We start from the raw sequence: 15,516 nt of genomic DNA, 5'->3' as shown, positions 1-15,516 counted from the left end.
CATATACTGATAACACTCACAGTGACAGTAGGCAGCATCGTACTGCTGTAAGGTTCTGCTGTCTTAGGGGAGGATGTATTTCACATGCTAAGTGAACTGTGCTACCGTACACCCTAGTCGTGTGTGCATTCTGTTTAGTATAATCCCTACAGAAACTACTACGTGGGTGAAAAGCCAAGATAAATGAAATAGTACACTAAACATATTTGATTAGCCACAAATACGGTAGGAAATAGAAAATTAAAAAAAAATAACAGAATGAAAACAAGTAACAGGATAAACCCAGTTATAATGATAATCATATGAGGCATAAATGAGCTAAATCGCCCAATTAAAAGGCAGATGTTGTCAAACAGGAAAAGCAGCAAGACCAAATGATAGTCTACCAGGATTGCTGTTTAAATATAAGGACACAGATTCAAAGTGAAAGTGCAGGGTGTGTGTGTGTGTGCACACGCAGGATATACTGTGTGAGGGCCCAGCACGATAGCATAGTACTTAAACTCCTCGCCTTGCATGCACTGGGATCCCATATGGGCATCTGTTCTAATCCTAGCAGCTCCACTTCCCATCCAGCTCCCTGCTTGTGGCCTGGGAAAGCAGTCGAGGATGGCCCAAAGCCTTGGGACCCTGCACCTGCATGGGAGACCCGGAAGAGCTCCTGGCTCCTGGCTTCAGATCCGCGCAGCTCTGGCCGTTGTGCTCATATGGGGACTGCATCATGGGACGGAAGATCTGTCTCTCCTCTCTGTATATCTGCCTTTCCAATAAAAATAAATCTTTTAAAAAAAAGATATACTGTATGAAAAGGTGGCATGCTACATTTAAAACAGTGCAAACAGTAATGACATTGTGACAAGTTCACCTGGAAGACGGAAAATCTTAAAGATGTAATCCCGAGCGACAGAGCTTCAGAATACATGAACCAAAATCCACCTGAACAAAAGGGAGAGATAATCTAACCCGAAGTCGCACTTGGAAACTTTTAACATCACAGGCTAAAGGGGCTTTTGTAGAGAAAATTAGAAAATGTTTCAAAGTTTATAGTAAAACGGGAAAGAGCAAAATGCTGTGGATGCCCTATTTAGCCAGAAATTCACAGTATCCAATATTTATACCCCACAATAGAAAGTGGCTGCAGCATGGCGGATGGGTCTCACAGTGCTTGTTGGAAAGAAGCCATACTCCTAAGAGCACGGACCGTTTCTATGCGACTTCACCTCTTGTAAAGGCCGACAGCACCCGTGTTCAGAAATCCAGAGAGCAGCCAGGGAAGGGGGAAGAAATGAGCTGGATACAGAGGAGACAGGAGCAAACTCCGCATCAACTCAAACTCCAGGGTTCAAGATCTGTGCATTGCACTGCATGTACGTTCTACATAAGTAAATAAATAAATGCAGCATTCATTGCAGCTGTAATTAAGCAACAGTTTGTACCATTTTGTGTCAATAAAGACTGAAAGTTTGTGTTCTGTGTCATGTGGCTCAACGTCTGGGATACAACAGGTGTTCAATGAGGATCTGTTGAAACAACAAATGCATGAATAAATGCTTCAGAACACTCTTCTGCTCTCTCCCTGAGACATGGTGTGGTTCAGCTGCTTGGCTCCTTGCCATACAGTGCAGCCATTCACTGACACGCTTGCATGATGATTAGGGTCACCTCACAGCTTGCGGGAGTCCCTTCACTAGAACAGGTTAGAACATGTTCTGAGAAAATGGTAGAATAGGCAAGAATAGGATAGACAGTGCTAAGCACCAACAAAGGGGCAAAAACAAAGTGCCAGCACAGACAAACAAAATTAAAACCAATGTAATTGCAGACCTCATTATCTTTTACTTGAGAGTCGTCAACTGATGCAGACTCGGATCTGCAACAAGACAAGAGCACCTGTTGGGTAATGGCAGAACAGTGGTTTTTTTTTAAGATTCATTTATTTTTATTGGCAAGGCAGATATACGAGAGCAGAGACAGAGAGGAAGATCTTCCATCCGATGATTCACTCCAAGCAGCCACAATGGCCAGAGCTCTGCCTATCCAAAGCCAAAAGCCTGGAGCCTTTTCTGGGTCTCCCATGCAGGTGCAGGGGCCCAAGGCTCTGGGCCATCCTCGACTGTTTTCCCAGGCCACAAGCTGGATGGGAAGCAGGGTTGCCAGGATTAGAACTGGTGCTCATAAGGGATCCCAGTATGTTCAAGGTGAGGACTTCAACCATCAGGCTACCTGGCAGGGCCCAGAACAGTGGGTTTTATAAGCTGGGAACAAGAAACAGAACAACTGATGGGAAGGAAGCTTGACTGGTTAAACATCAATGACAGATTACAGGTTGTGTGTGTGTGTGTGTGTGTGTGTGAAGATAAAGGCAGAGAGACTTCCTTATTAAACTTGCTCTGATTACTGTATGCGGTTTTTGGGAAAAAGTAGTATGTTTGAGGCAGTACTTGTTTGCTTATAGTTCAGAAGTAAAAATGACTATTATATGAAAAATACCAACTTCATAATTTTATACTTAATGCCTTTCTGAATTTGGGACACTTCTGGTCTCCTCTCCACCCAGATTCATGGTCTTTCCTCCACGGTCCTCTAAGCTTCCAGCCTCAATGGTGTCTCCTTGTCCGGCCTCTGATTGCTCTACTTCCCTTTCACATCACTTAGCACAATGAAATTCACTTAGCTTCACTTTTTTTTACATTGCATGTCTTTTCATCTCTCTTGTTACGTGGTTAGTCCCGTGACTGCCCAGCCAGCTTCTAGACGTGTGGTTCACAGCCACACCCTTACCAAGCGCCTGGTGCACAGAAGGTCACTGGTTGAATGGAACACAGCAACTGAGAACTAGACGAGATATTAACCACCACCTAAAGATGACATGTTCCTCCTTCACAGATGAGCAAAGACACCACGGCAAGTGTGTAAAGAGTCCAGTTCTGATGGGAACTACTATAAATATTCAGACCCCTAAGAACAAGCTAACTCCGCTGGATCCAGCCGAGGATCCACCAACTGCCTCTTCCTGCCTTCTGAACATGGCTGTGAATCATGCCCATGAGCATAACATGTGAACACCAAACAGCTGACCCACAAAACTCAAACACTGACCTTATTATAGACCGTAACATCTAGACAAATGAATAAAAAAATTACATTGTGTCTTTGCCGAAGGTAAGCATTTATCAATTGAGAAATGACTTCAATTTCAAAAAGCTTACACCACAAAGATTATCTGGAGACTTCGCATACTAGTTTTGTAACGAAGGACATGTGCCAAGTCCTAAGAAACACTTAACGCTAGACATCAACACGTGGAAGACTAACTATGGCCCCCTATTCAGCTTGTAACGAGAGCAACAGCAACAAAATGGGTACGCTTTCATCAGATTTGATAAGGGGGGAGGGCTTATTTCAGTACAGAAAGCGTGGCATTTCTTTCTCTTTCCACTTATTTTACCTGCAAATGGGCTCCCTACCATTTCTATTGACTGTGCAAAAGCCAACTAGCTACTGCTATGAAAACTCCATTTCTAATTCTTGAAGCCTGTTTTTTTTTTTTTTCTTGCTCAATATCTCCAGGGCTCAACACCTCACCAGGTCAGCATGGAAGGAACCACTCAGGGCTGGACAGGAACACAGGACAAGACACCTCACCCCCTGTCCTGCCCCAAGTGGAAAAGGCAAGAACTGACCATTTCCACTCAACTCTCCCTCTGCAGGCCCTGGTTCATCAGGGTTTTTCTGCAGAGCAGAAACGTGGCTTTCCAGCAGGAAAAGGATCTTGGGGCCGGGACAGCTCTGCCCTGCTATGCTCAACTCCTGTCCTCCAGGGGTTTGCCTTTGCCCATGGACAGGGTCGGCAGTTACACAGCAAGCACGTAAGCACCGGGGCTTCTCAGCCTCCTGCCCTTCCCTTTCCTGGGTCTCTTGCTACAGGAGCAGCTGCCTGCTGCCTCTGCAGTGCTGGGGAGGCGGGGCAAGCTGCTGCAGGAGTGGCAGAGCTTTCTCGTCCAGTCTGTTCCTCCTCACCCTCACTTGGCCATCAGGTGCTGTGTCTGCGAGACAGGCTCTTGTAATGTGACATCCCTTAGGAAGGGACAGTACCTGCACACACACACAGCAGGTCCTCTCCACTCTGATACTTGTGAGCCCTCTGAATGTCATCGGGCTCTTTTTTTTGCCTTTATTTACAAAACAACTAAGAGAAATTATTATAGAAAACTGTGTAAAGGAAAAGCTTCTGCAGGAGACACAATTCAAAACCACGATATTTTTTTTTTCATCATGTACCAGCTCTGTGCAATTGGCACTTATTTGAGACAGCTTTCAAAGAAAATATGTTTGTGGTTCAAAGATAAGCAGGTTTTTAGTAAACTGTCAAAAGTAGTTTTTTTCATCTCCTTTGCTGCCAGTGGATGAAAAAAAAAATCCAAAAAGGAAGACTGGGGAAGGCAGTCTCAGAGTAACACTACAAGATGTGTAGACTTAGCTTTCCAAGGATTAAATTGCTACAGTATCCTAAGCCACAATCTCCCATTCCTCCTACGGCCAACCTGGATTTTGCCATCAAAATAATAAGGGTGAGATATTAAGATAATAAAATGTGATCGGGAAAGCACAAGTTGCTTTTTAAACTGTGTTTTCATTGTAATTACCAAGCTTTCAAGAAAAGCGTATGTTAATAACCACCACATAAAAGTTTAAAGAGGACAGAAGCAATTTTGACAAACACACATAATTATGACTGAACACTAAGAGGGTTATCAAGGCAAGAAGAAGTAAACCAAAGGGCCATGCCAGTGTGGAACCCACAGGCCCTGGAAAGGAGCAATGCCAGAGGCTCAAACGGACACAGAAACATCCATGCTTAAGTCCTGCTGCCAGTGCAGACCAGAGCTGGTCTCGGCAGAGGACGCTGTGTTGTTAATGTGCTGCATGCTGCCTCCTGCTCCATGTGTTAACAATGTAATGTCACATTGAAGGGCCTCAGGGAGGTGACTACAGATGTCTAGGGTATCAGCCCACAGGGCACCAGCTAAACCTCGGGAGGGACTGTGAAAGGAAGTTAAATAGACAATAAACCGCCCCCCACAGTAAAGGAGGTATAACTTTCTTTTGCGGGAGGGGGGGAAACCTTTGATAGGTGTACCAATGAAAACAAATTCTTCCCTTTGACTGCATGGAAAGCCACAACAATGCCAAAGGTCGAGTCTGCAATGAGAGAACGGACAAGTACCTCACCTCTCTTCTCTTCTGGGACCAAGGAGGGAGGCTAAAATCTACAGAACTGGAAGCTAAATGGTTTAAGAAACATCCCAGCAAGGAAATGGACACCCCGCTCTCTCTGCTCTTCCTGAGCTAATTTGGGCATTATCTCACCGGGACCAGGGATGAGTCTGTATTGTCATGTATTGTTATTTTTTTTCCCTTGATAAAAATAATCCTCTTGCAGGGTTGTCAAGAGGTCAGCGAAAGCCACATTAACAACTGATCAGCTCTAATGGACCATCATGACAATCAACTCAGAGCCTGTGCACAGCCCTGCTACCCACAGAACAGCAACGGGGCTGGCACCCAAGCTGCTAACAGACTCGCGCTTCAGAGCAAGATGCCTGGCAACTTCAAAGCCTTCATCTAAGTGGCGATGGATTCCTCTAAGCACGCCCCTTTCATCAAAGGCCTCCCTTTCAGAGTTTTCCACCAGAGCACACACGGCTCATTCTCACCCAGAGATTTCACTGACCAACACCTGAGATCTGGCCCCTGCGCGACCCGCTGCAATCGTGATTACATCTACCCTTGCATTCAGACCGCACTCAGCAATACCCTGATTTGTTTATTGTTCATGTACACAACAAGGACCTTGGGAAGAAAATCCATCTTCTCTTCCTTCTCGGGAAAACAAAACCAAGAGATGGGCTTCTTCTTCATCTACCTTTTAAAAAAGTTGCCAGCAGGCCCAACTGTGTGGCCTAGCGGTTAAAGTCCTTGCCTTGAACGTGCCAGGATCCTATATGGGCGCCGGTTCAAACCCCGGCAGCTCCGCTTCCCATCCAGCTCCCTGCTTGTGGCCTGGGAAAGCAGTCGAGGACAGCCCAAAGCTTTGGGACCGTGCACCTGTGTGGGAGACCCGGAAGAAGTTCCTGGATCCTGGCTTTGGATCGGCATAGCATCGGACGTTATGCTCACTTGGGGAGTGAATCATCGGATGGAAGATCTTCCTCTCTGTCTCTCCTCCTGTCTGTATATCTGACTTTCCAATAAATAAATAAGTCTTTAAAAAAAAAAAAAGATGCCAGCGCTGCCTACAGGTTCACAGCACTGCGTTTCACAAGGGGAGTTGGCCATGCAACATCCAATTTTACTGTAAAGCTTCAATGACAGGAAGTCCAAGTACTTCAGGAATCTAACAAAAGCTTCCTTTGGACTAAAGGAGCATGTTCACATGAATTGAACTATAGCACGTGACTTTTGTTCACTGTGCAGGGATCAATAATCACCCAAAGTTAATTACGTCATTTTCCCCCCAAGACTCGGCCCACCAATGCTTGGCAGAGAACTGAACTCAAGGTAAAAAGAACAGTAGATATAAATACCAGATATCCCAAAATAATCCTGACTCCCAATAACCCCTCACTCCCGAAGAGTTACTCCTCACTCCTGAACCAATAGATCCAAGTGCTTAGTCCAGACAAGAACAAGAAAAAGGAGATTCTCTAACATAATTACAATATGGAGGTCAAAATGAAGTTCAACAATGCAACGTTAATGCAGTATTATTTTCTAATGTATATTGTGCAATCAAATCTTTATTTTTCCAAGACCCAATTAGTACTGCACACTGCATTTGCTTGCTTTGAGTCCTTAACCTCTTATCATTTGAAACCAGTCCTCAATCTTTTTTTTTTTTGACCTTGATAATTTGAACAGACTAGACAGTTTTTCTGCAGAATGTCATCCAATCTACACAGTTTGCTTCATCATGACTTGACTCAAGTTACACATTTTGGATAAGGATTCTATGTGAGATATGTTGTGCTCTTACGTACTGCTCTGCCTTTCTGGAGACACTTCCTGTCACTCTGCCAAACTTCTTGAGGGCTAACTGTGATTAAAAGATGAAGGTGGTGCTTGCACGCTTTCCCCATAGCAAAGTTGCTATCTCTCCCTTAGTTCAGACCAAGCAATCTGGGAGTAGACACAGTGGGAACGCAGGTGTCCTGTTCCTCAACAAATTTTTACTTACCATCATTGAGGAGTCTTGCCTGAAGCAATGAAGACTATACAATTCCATCATATATATAATTTTTCATTTTTTCATAAAAGTTTATCACCAACAGCTAAATGTGTAATACGGAGCTATCCTCTCAGATTCCAGTTTTGCAGTTCAACATGGGAGATGGCCCGCCGCCCCCCATCAAGCACACTTACCACGCAGCTACTCTCCCTAGGTTTTGGAAACTGTTCCTTGTTTTTGCTTCTTCAGGCCAGAAGAATGGCTAGCTCTGGATATGCTGCCACCAGGTAATTATTTCTCCAAACCATAACCACACACGTGTAAACACTTCTTCTATTAAGCTTTCCTCAAGTACCCAATTTGAATGTGCATTCTTTTACCCACAAAGTGCACATATATAGGAGTGATGACAAGAGGTGCACAAAGGGAGAGACTCGAGCTAAGGCTGTCTTTGCTATTGCCAGTTTACGTGTGTGTGTGTGTACTTCAAGATTTATGTATGCCTTTGTGTTTTCCATATAAATGAAAACACACCCCCAAAAAGCAGTCCTTCCTAATTGTGACCACATGCCACTAAAGGAGGTATGCTCTATCAAAGTGCAAAGAGATTAAGCTTTGTTCCTTTGTTTTCCTAGCAGTGAGGAAAAGCCACAGAGCTCAAAATGACATCTTAAATAAAAGCTGCTTCAGAAGAAATCCAGAGAAACTCCCAAGCATTATTCAGTTCTCTTACTGCCACTTACCAGGCTTTCAAAACATGCACCCTAGAATGCTATTCAACCAGACACAGGTGCACCATGATCTGATAGGAGACTTACTGTAGGACATTGATAAAGGGGACGTCCAAATTTCAAGTCAGTGAGTAAATCGACTTGTAGAATTAACAAACAAGTCAAAGTTAGAGCCGTTATAACCTTACTCTGTCACATGCATTTTAAACAGCTGCCCCAGACGTAAGCTGCGGCCATGTTCTACCGTATCCATTGGCCTTCGAGAGTTCTCAGGATGACTGTCAGCTGTGAGATGTAATGCTTCGCCCAACCCCTGTTAAGGGAAGGCTTAGTGGTTACATACAAGTTCTCAACAGGATTTGGCAGGCAAGGATTGGGGATCCCTTCTGAGCCCTTTCATGAAGCAGGCCTATTTACGGCAGCACCTCTGCATCATCCTCTCAAAAGCCCTTCTCTCACCATCACTGCAGCTTGATGTTCCTAATATTTCTCTTTTAGCAGGAAACAACACAAACCACTTCAACTCCAACTGTAATCCGTTACCTGGAGGTCTGCATCAAACTCGTGCTTCAGATGCGCCTCTTCTGCAGCCTCCACAAGACGCTGAAAAGACAGAAAGCAACACCAAGTGTAAGAACTGTGGCTTGGATCCCATTTCTCCAACAGGAAAGGAAGGGTTCATTCCTTCCTTGTCCAAATGTGATACGCTCTGTCAGAGTACATGCAGTGTGTTGCAGCTCCCAAGAAACTGAAAATAACTCCATCGTTGCTAAGATCTCACTTCTGCCTTCATCACTGAATGATCATTCTTCCTATAAACACTGCTTTCTCAGGCCACAGCAGGGGCTGGGTGAGAAACAGAACAGGCAGGACATGAACCGGGGCCCATATGTGATCTTGGTGATTGCAAGGTGAGTATTTAACCATTGAGCCATTCCACTCAGCCCAAAGACTTAGAATTCCTATATATCGCTCATGAAGTCCCATATTGAGTTTCATAGAATATACATAAACATTGTACATGTCTAAACACTTCCATTACCCAAACAAGTCAAGCATTGTGAGCAATTATTCATTTAAAAACATAAACGTGTATCTATTAGTGTCTTCCACACTGAGAATCCAGAGTAAAAATGTTGATGAAATATCAAAATGATCAACGAAAATGAACACAATAAAACTTTGTGATGACCAAAGCAGATAACATGGGGGTGGAAGAAGGGGAGATATGACAGAGAAGAGGTAGGCAACAAAATACAAAAGAGCCAATATATAGAAAATTATGGAAATAATAATCAAGCTATACACATCATGCAACAACATAGAATGAACATATTATATATAATTTCACACAGGTGTATGTCTGTCTGTCTGGGTGTGTATATCATATCCCCCATACAACCTGAAATGCATTTTGGTCATAAACACCCCAATACAAGTCATAGGGTCCCAGAAAGTAAATACTGGACATAATTCAATATCATACTAACTCCTCAGAACAGCTTCCTATACTGAGCACAGCAAGTACATGATGATCTGACCCATTAGGCCAGATTATGTGTTCAGTTACAACTTAAATTTGTTGCATGACTGCTTTTGCATTTTGATTTTACCTGACATATTTCTTGTTTAAAGGAAAATAAGTTCCCATCACTCTGGCTACCAAGATTAAGGGGGGGAAAAAACCCTCCAGGGAAGAAATTCACCATAGAACTATTGTCCCATACTTAGTCATTTGAGACGGGGCTCTTGGAAAGCTGAGGCTCCTTCACAGAGCCAACCACAGAGCTCACCCAACCTGCCCTCCAAGCCAGGGACACTCAGCTTCCCTTTCCTGGGGTAACACAGGGCGAGCCCAGCAGAACAGGCCCAGCCGTGCTGCACGTGGTCCTGAAGAACAGCACGTCAAGAACTGTGCCCTTTGTGGGGAGAACAAAGACTGGCTGACCTTTCCTCTGAAGTATGCATAAAAGTGAACGATTTAAAAGAAACGGTCCTCAAGAGGAAAAACATGTGCCATAAATTTGCCTAAATCCGAATCCTGGGAACAGAAGTTCCTTTTGTTAACAAAAGAAAAATGAACAGAATCATCCCCTAACAAAGTCAGGACCATTCAAATTCAAATGCTGATGCTCGCCACAGAAAATAATAGCCTGTTATATCTCTTTTCTGGACAAATATCCTTAACACCTAAGTCAAATAAAATATATTTATAAAATAAGCTGGATTATCAGTTGCAAGTGTGAGAAATCCATTAAATTTAGCCATATTTTACTTATTATGTAAGAAACCACCAGTGAGTCCAGGGAAAATGTTACTCTATTATATGTTACTCTATTATATCTATCAGAAAGGCAGTGTATTTTTAATAATAAGAAGTTAATCTTCTCTTGTGTGAATTCTCTTTTTGGATCCGCAGATGGGATTGTATAGAATTGTAAATGTGGTTTTTAATTAAAATTGAACACTGAAAATGAAAACAGCTTTGAAGACTCCAATTCTCAGAACCGAGCTTTGAACTAGGAGGGAAGAACAGCTCTCTGCACATGCCTCTCTTCTTGAATGCACAAACATTCCCTTGATCAATAAATTATGCCAATCTATTGGAACACACACACTGGACTGTGAACAAAACACCTACACACTAAGAGCTTGTCATTCCTGAGCTGACACACATCTCACTGACTTTTTTTTTTAAATTTTATGTAATTCTGCTGTTTGTAGGAAACAAAAAAGATTTTTTTTAAAAAATTAAGAACTGTTAGAAGGCGTGGACCATGGATATTATCTGTAGCTATGGCAAAAGTAAAGCCACCAAGAATACAGCAGGGATATGAAAGCATTTCACTTAAGATCACATCTTACTGCTTACAACAGCTCTCGTTCACATTCACACGCCACTACAGAACCCAGACTTCCACAGCCTCCTCCTCAACACTTCAATCAAGACTAGGGTCAAAAACATTGCGGAGTTTGAACTTTCCGTCACGCTTCACAAAGGGGAAAGAAAATCAGACAACAGATCAGAGTAAAAAAAAAAATCGAATCAGAAGAAAATGATTTTTTTGTTCTTTTTATTTATTTACTTATTTTTCTGACGGTTTTGCTTTAACAAGGGTAGAAAAAAAGTGCGGTGAGCAGTGGGGACGGCAATGGAAAACAAGATCACACAACCAAAATAACTTACTACTGGGCTCCTACTGATTTGATCAGAACAAGCGCTTTGTGTACAAATGAGAAAAAAAAAATTTTTTAAGAATCTCTAAAATGGGAAGGAAGGAGACAATTATGGACAAAAATCCTTAAAGTAAAGCAGTAATATAAAAACCATATGGGATACCAAAGTAAAAAGTTCTTTCTCCTGTTAAAGCTAAAAAGCTTTGGCTTGTAAAAGCTGTTATAATGGGATGTTTAAATTTGACAAAGATTGCAAAGTACTTTCTATGTTTGGTGGCTTTCATTGAATATTTTGCAATATATTTGATACTCATACCAGAGTCTTTTCTGTCACTTTTTTTTTTATCTGGATTGAAAGCATCACTATTCCTCAAATAAGTTCAACTGGAGTAACTAAAGAAAATCTGTAATCATAAGCATGGATTTGGGCTATACTGATGATTCACATGGAGTAGCTTGGTGAACCGTCATTAACACTGGAAGTCACATGACTCTCCCTTCTAATCAGTAAGAGTTAAATGACTAGGAAAACAACCAGTGACTATCACAACAGTGCCCAGTGTGCACAGCTCATCCTTCCCTCACTCTACACCTGATGGCTTTTATTTTAAGGCTTGCAGTTTGGTGTCCATCAGCAATTACCCCAGGCTAACGCTATCCTAGCAAAGCCGGAGTTGGGCACTAGCCTACAAAGAGCCAAACACGGGAGATCTGAGTCTTCCCTAAGTCACAGGTTTCAAACTCACTTAGTCCCCTCGTTAAGAGGAGAGAGTGCATCAAAAGGTGTATTCAGAAGGCCAAACCACGTGAGACTGATTTGTTCCTTGCAGCAAGGATCAGGAATCATCCACTTAAGAACGATAGTACTAAAGAAATGACGATGCAAAAATTTGCATTTTCATTCCTTTTGGTGTTGGAATCCCTTCCCTTCTGCTCTCCAAAAAAGAGATTTAAGTGCTCTGTGTGAGTGTAGACCAATCTTTGCTGCCTTTGCAGCTGTAGCAATTAGATGAATATTGCTCACAGTATGGAGCTGGTACCAAGAAACAACATGAGCTGGTTTACAAAAAGATAGGAAACAGACACAAGGCAAACATTAGGACAACCAATGCTGCCAGGAAGCCAAGGCAGCTCCCCAAAAGAAATGGCAGGGAAACTGAACTCTACTGGGGCAGAAACATGCTGAAAGCCACGTGTCACCAACAGGCACCATTCACACCAACGGGTCTGGCAACAGCAATTAGAGAAAGGTTCTACAAACAGCTATGGCACTCTGAGACCTAGAGAGATGATTCATGAATGTTCCCAGGGTCAACAGGACAGGAGTAAGCCGAAGCAGTAGACACCATTCGATGGGACGAAAGCCAAGAATCTCTCCCTTGATCCTTCAACACTGCCTCCGTTGTTAGAGTCATAGCTGAGTGCTTCATAATACTCCGCAAACCTCACTGACACAAATGTTTTTACTTTCCAATTCCAATAGCGATGGCACATACAAATCGCCCTCAAGATGACCATTTCCGTAGAGAAAAACACCTCTAAAGGAGCTTTTATTATTTCTTTGTGCCTGTCATAGAAATAAGCTTTGTCACACACAAATACACATTTTTTTTTTTTTATAAAATGCCCTCCCGCCTGATGGGTATAGAGATTGCTTCTGCTTTTAAAAACAGCAAACATTTCAAAGTGGATAATGAAAGCTAATCTACAAGGTTCCTAGAGAAAGTAGGTAACAGAGCCATGGGGCAAACACATCCTGTGCATACAGGGGGCGCTTCCTGCTCCTGAATTCCTCCGTTTTCTCAAACGAGGTTTTATAAGACAAAACAAACGTGGAGTTTACATCAGAGGACACAATCACAATCAATAACAAATTATCTTTGCTTCCACAGGAGACACCTGTTATCAGTTTAAGGCTGATTAAATGAATACTTGCTATCAACACAGATGACCAATTTCCAAACCAAAGCCATCGCAGTCACCATCTAAGATTGTGCAACCTTTGCAAAACTTCAGAGGTTGGAAGCAGCCAAACTTCACCTAAAGGTTTCCCCAGGGCTAAGGCAGCTGAGGAGTGAGGGTAGGAGAAGAGGGCCAATCTTACATTTCAGTCCAAGTAATTTTTTCAAATGATGCTGCATTAAAGAAAGGTCTTCTGCCTATGTGTCTCCTGGGAATGTCTTCGAGTTGATTATCAAAATCATGGCTATTTAACCACAAGATGTGAAGTCCCTTCAAGGACCCTTCAGTTCTGAGGTCACTGAACTATTTCCTTTGTGGGCGATGAACTGTCATGAATTTTCAGATGGTACAGTCTAAAATGTGTGCGGTGGGCAGAACCATGGTATTAAGTCACTGGAAGGATGAACCTTCATTTTCTGCAATGAAAAAAATCTGTTTCATCCTTGAGGACTCTGCCAACGTGCTACTCCGGCCCTTCATTACGATCTCTCCAAGGCAAGTCACAGCCGAGACAGCAAGGCGCTAGTATGTTCTGCAAAGAGTGCACACTCTGGTTGTGGGCTCACACCGCCGTCACTTCTGTTCAATGCAGCTTCACAAGCATTGTGTGGAAAATTATTATGTGACTGGAAAGTCATCAAGAACCAAGTGAAACACCCAGAGATGGATGATTTACTCAGGCCTCCAAGAAGCTCTGGGTTGCCACAGAATCAGAACCAAGTCTTCCTACTCACTAGCTGCTTGACACTAGAGAAAAAAACATCTCAATTTCTCTGTCTTGGTTTTCTTCTTTAATGAGCTGAAGTAAAAACCATCTGCACCTCAGTGCGTGAATGCAATGAGAACGTACGCATGAAACAGTTCGTGAAGGATTCCACACAAGTGTAAGATGTTATTAAGATGGGGCAGGGGAGGAGACAAGATTTTTCAGCATAGAACAGCTTGATTGGAACAAGAAATCTTCACAGACTGTGCCTCCCACGGTTGGCTCTCAGATGAGGAGGACTTGGAATAACTCCCCAAGTTCACAGTTACATGGAGGTTATGTGGAAGTTTGTTCTGCTGCCAGAGAAGAAACACACAGGGCCGCACGCCTGCTGCTCGAACGCAGGTGTTTCAAACCCAGTACTCTTTTCAGCTTCAGCTGAAAGAAGTCTGTGACTGGGGTGGCTGAAAATGGAATGAGGCAGAGGTCTTTACTGAAAAGTTTGACTGATGTCCTCGGAATGGTGCTGACACAGATAGTAAGCTGTTTGCCAAAGCGAGTTTCTTTGACAGATGGCACCTGTGAAATACTGGACAGGATGGTGATCGGCAGGCTGCTCATAGACCCCCCTAGGCCCCAAGCATGGCCAAAGGAAATTTCCTTTCTCCTTGAAAATGGAACAGCGCAGAAACAATTGTTCATGTCCACTTGGCCTTTCTGGAGATACAGCTGTACAGATATTTGGTCCAGGGCAAAAGTCAGTCTTTCTCATTCTTCCCGTCAAGCCAACCATTCAAATGTTGACCAAACAACTTTATTTTGGTAGGGAACATAATAGAGGGTTGGTCCAGAGAGCAGACCATCTTGAAGAGGAATTCTGGCTCCAACCACTTCACAATAAATACTCCGGGCCACAGTTCTTGGCACATGGCAAAGGCCCATTTATGTTAGCTTCCATTACTGCTGAAGACGATGACAATAATGATTAATGACGTGAGAAGACTCGTGCCAAGGGCTTAACTACAAAGGCAAGAGCATGTTCATTCCTCAGTTGGGAGAAAAAGTGACCTACAGGGCAATATGACTTGTGCTATCAAAGGTGGACCACAAAAACTGAGTTTCAGCCTGCCCGGCACAGTAGCTTAGCAGCTAAAATCCTTGCCTTACACATGCCAGGATCACATATGGGCACCGGTTCTAATCCCGGCAGTCCTGCTGCCCATCTAGCTCCCTTCTTGTGGCCTAGGAAAGCAGTGGAGGATGGCCCAAAGCATTGGGACCCTGCACTCATATGGGAGACCAAGAAAAGGTTCAGGGCTTCAGAACAGCTCAGCTCCGGCTATTGCAGCTGCTTGGGGAGTGAATCAATGGATGGAAGATCTTCCTCTCTGTTTCTCCTCCTCTCTGTGTATCTGATTTTGCAATAAAAAATAAATCTCTAAGAAAAAAAAAAAAGAACTGAGTTTCATTCTTTCTATCTGAACTGTTTCAAGTGCTTGAGTCAATGGATGAAGCTAATCCTCACAGTTACTCAACTGATAAAGCTCTGATGCCATCCCAGGTCACACACAGGGAAACCAAAGGGCAGACAAGGAGCAGTGCTGCGGGAACCCAGAGCAGGGGCAGATACGGCCACCAGGGCAAGGTGCTCGGGTGGTGACTGGCCATGCAGAATGCTTCGTGAGCCTGGTTAAAGGAAGTGCGGACACCAG

The 15,516-nt window shown here is 43.3% G+C and overlaps 1 protein-coding gene across 1 annotated transcript in view; it reads right to left on the bottom strand.

Moving 5' to 3' along the window:
• CACNA2D3 (calcium voltage-gated channel auxiliary subunit alpha2delta 3) overlaps window positions 1-15,516 on the bottom strand; it is a 696,258-nt gene that overhangs the window by 474,207 nt on the left and 206,535 nt on the right. The window contains exon 4 of the mRNA XM_040994648.1: window positions 8,503-8,562. Within this exon, the coding sequence (XP_040850582.1) occupies window positions 8,503-8,562 (60 nt within the window). The remainder of the gene's footprint in view (window positions 1-8,502; window positions 8,563-15,516) is intronic.

The sequence above is a fragment of the Ochotona curzoniae genome, unplaced genomic scaffold (assembly GCF_017591425.1).
Source record: "Ochotona curzoniae isolate NIBS_2020 unplaced genomic scaffold, NIBS_Ocur_1.0 contig_908, whole genome shotgun sequence".
NCBI lineage: Eukaryota > Metazoa > Chordata > Mammalia > Lagomorpha > Ochotonidae > Ochotona > Ochotona curzoniae.
This window is presented reverse-complemented; position numbering and strand designations above follow the sequence as displayed.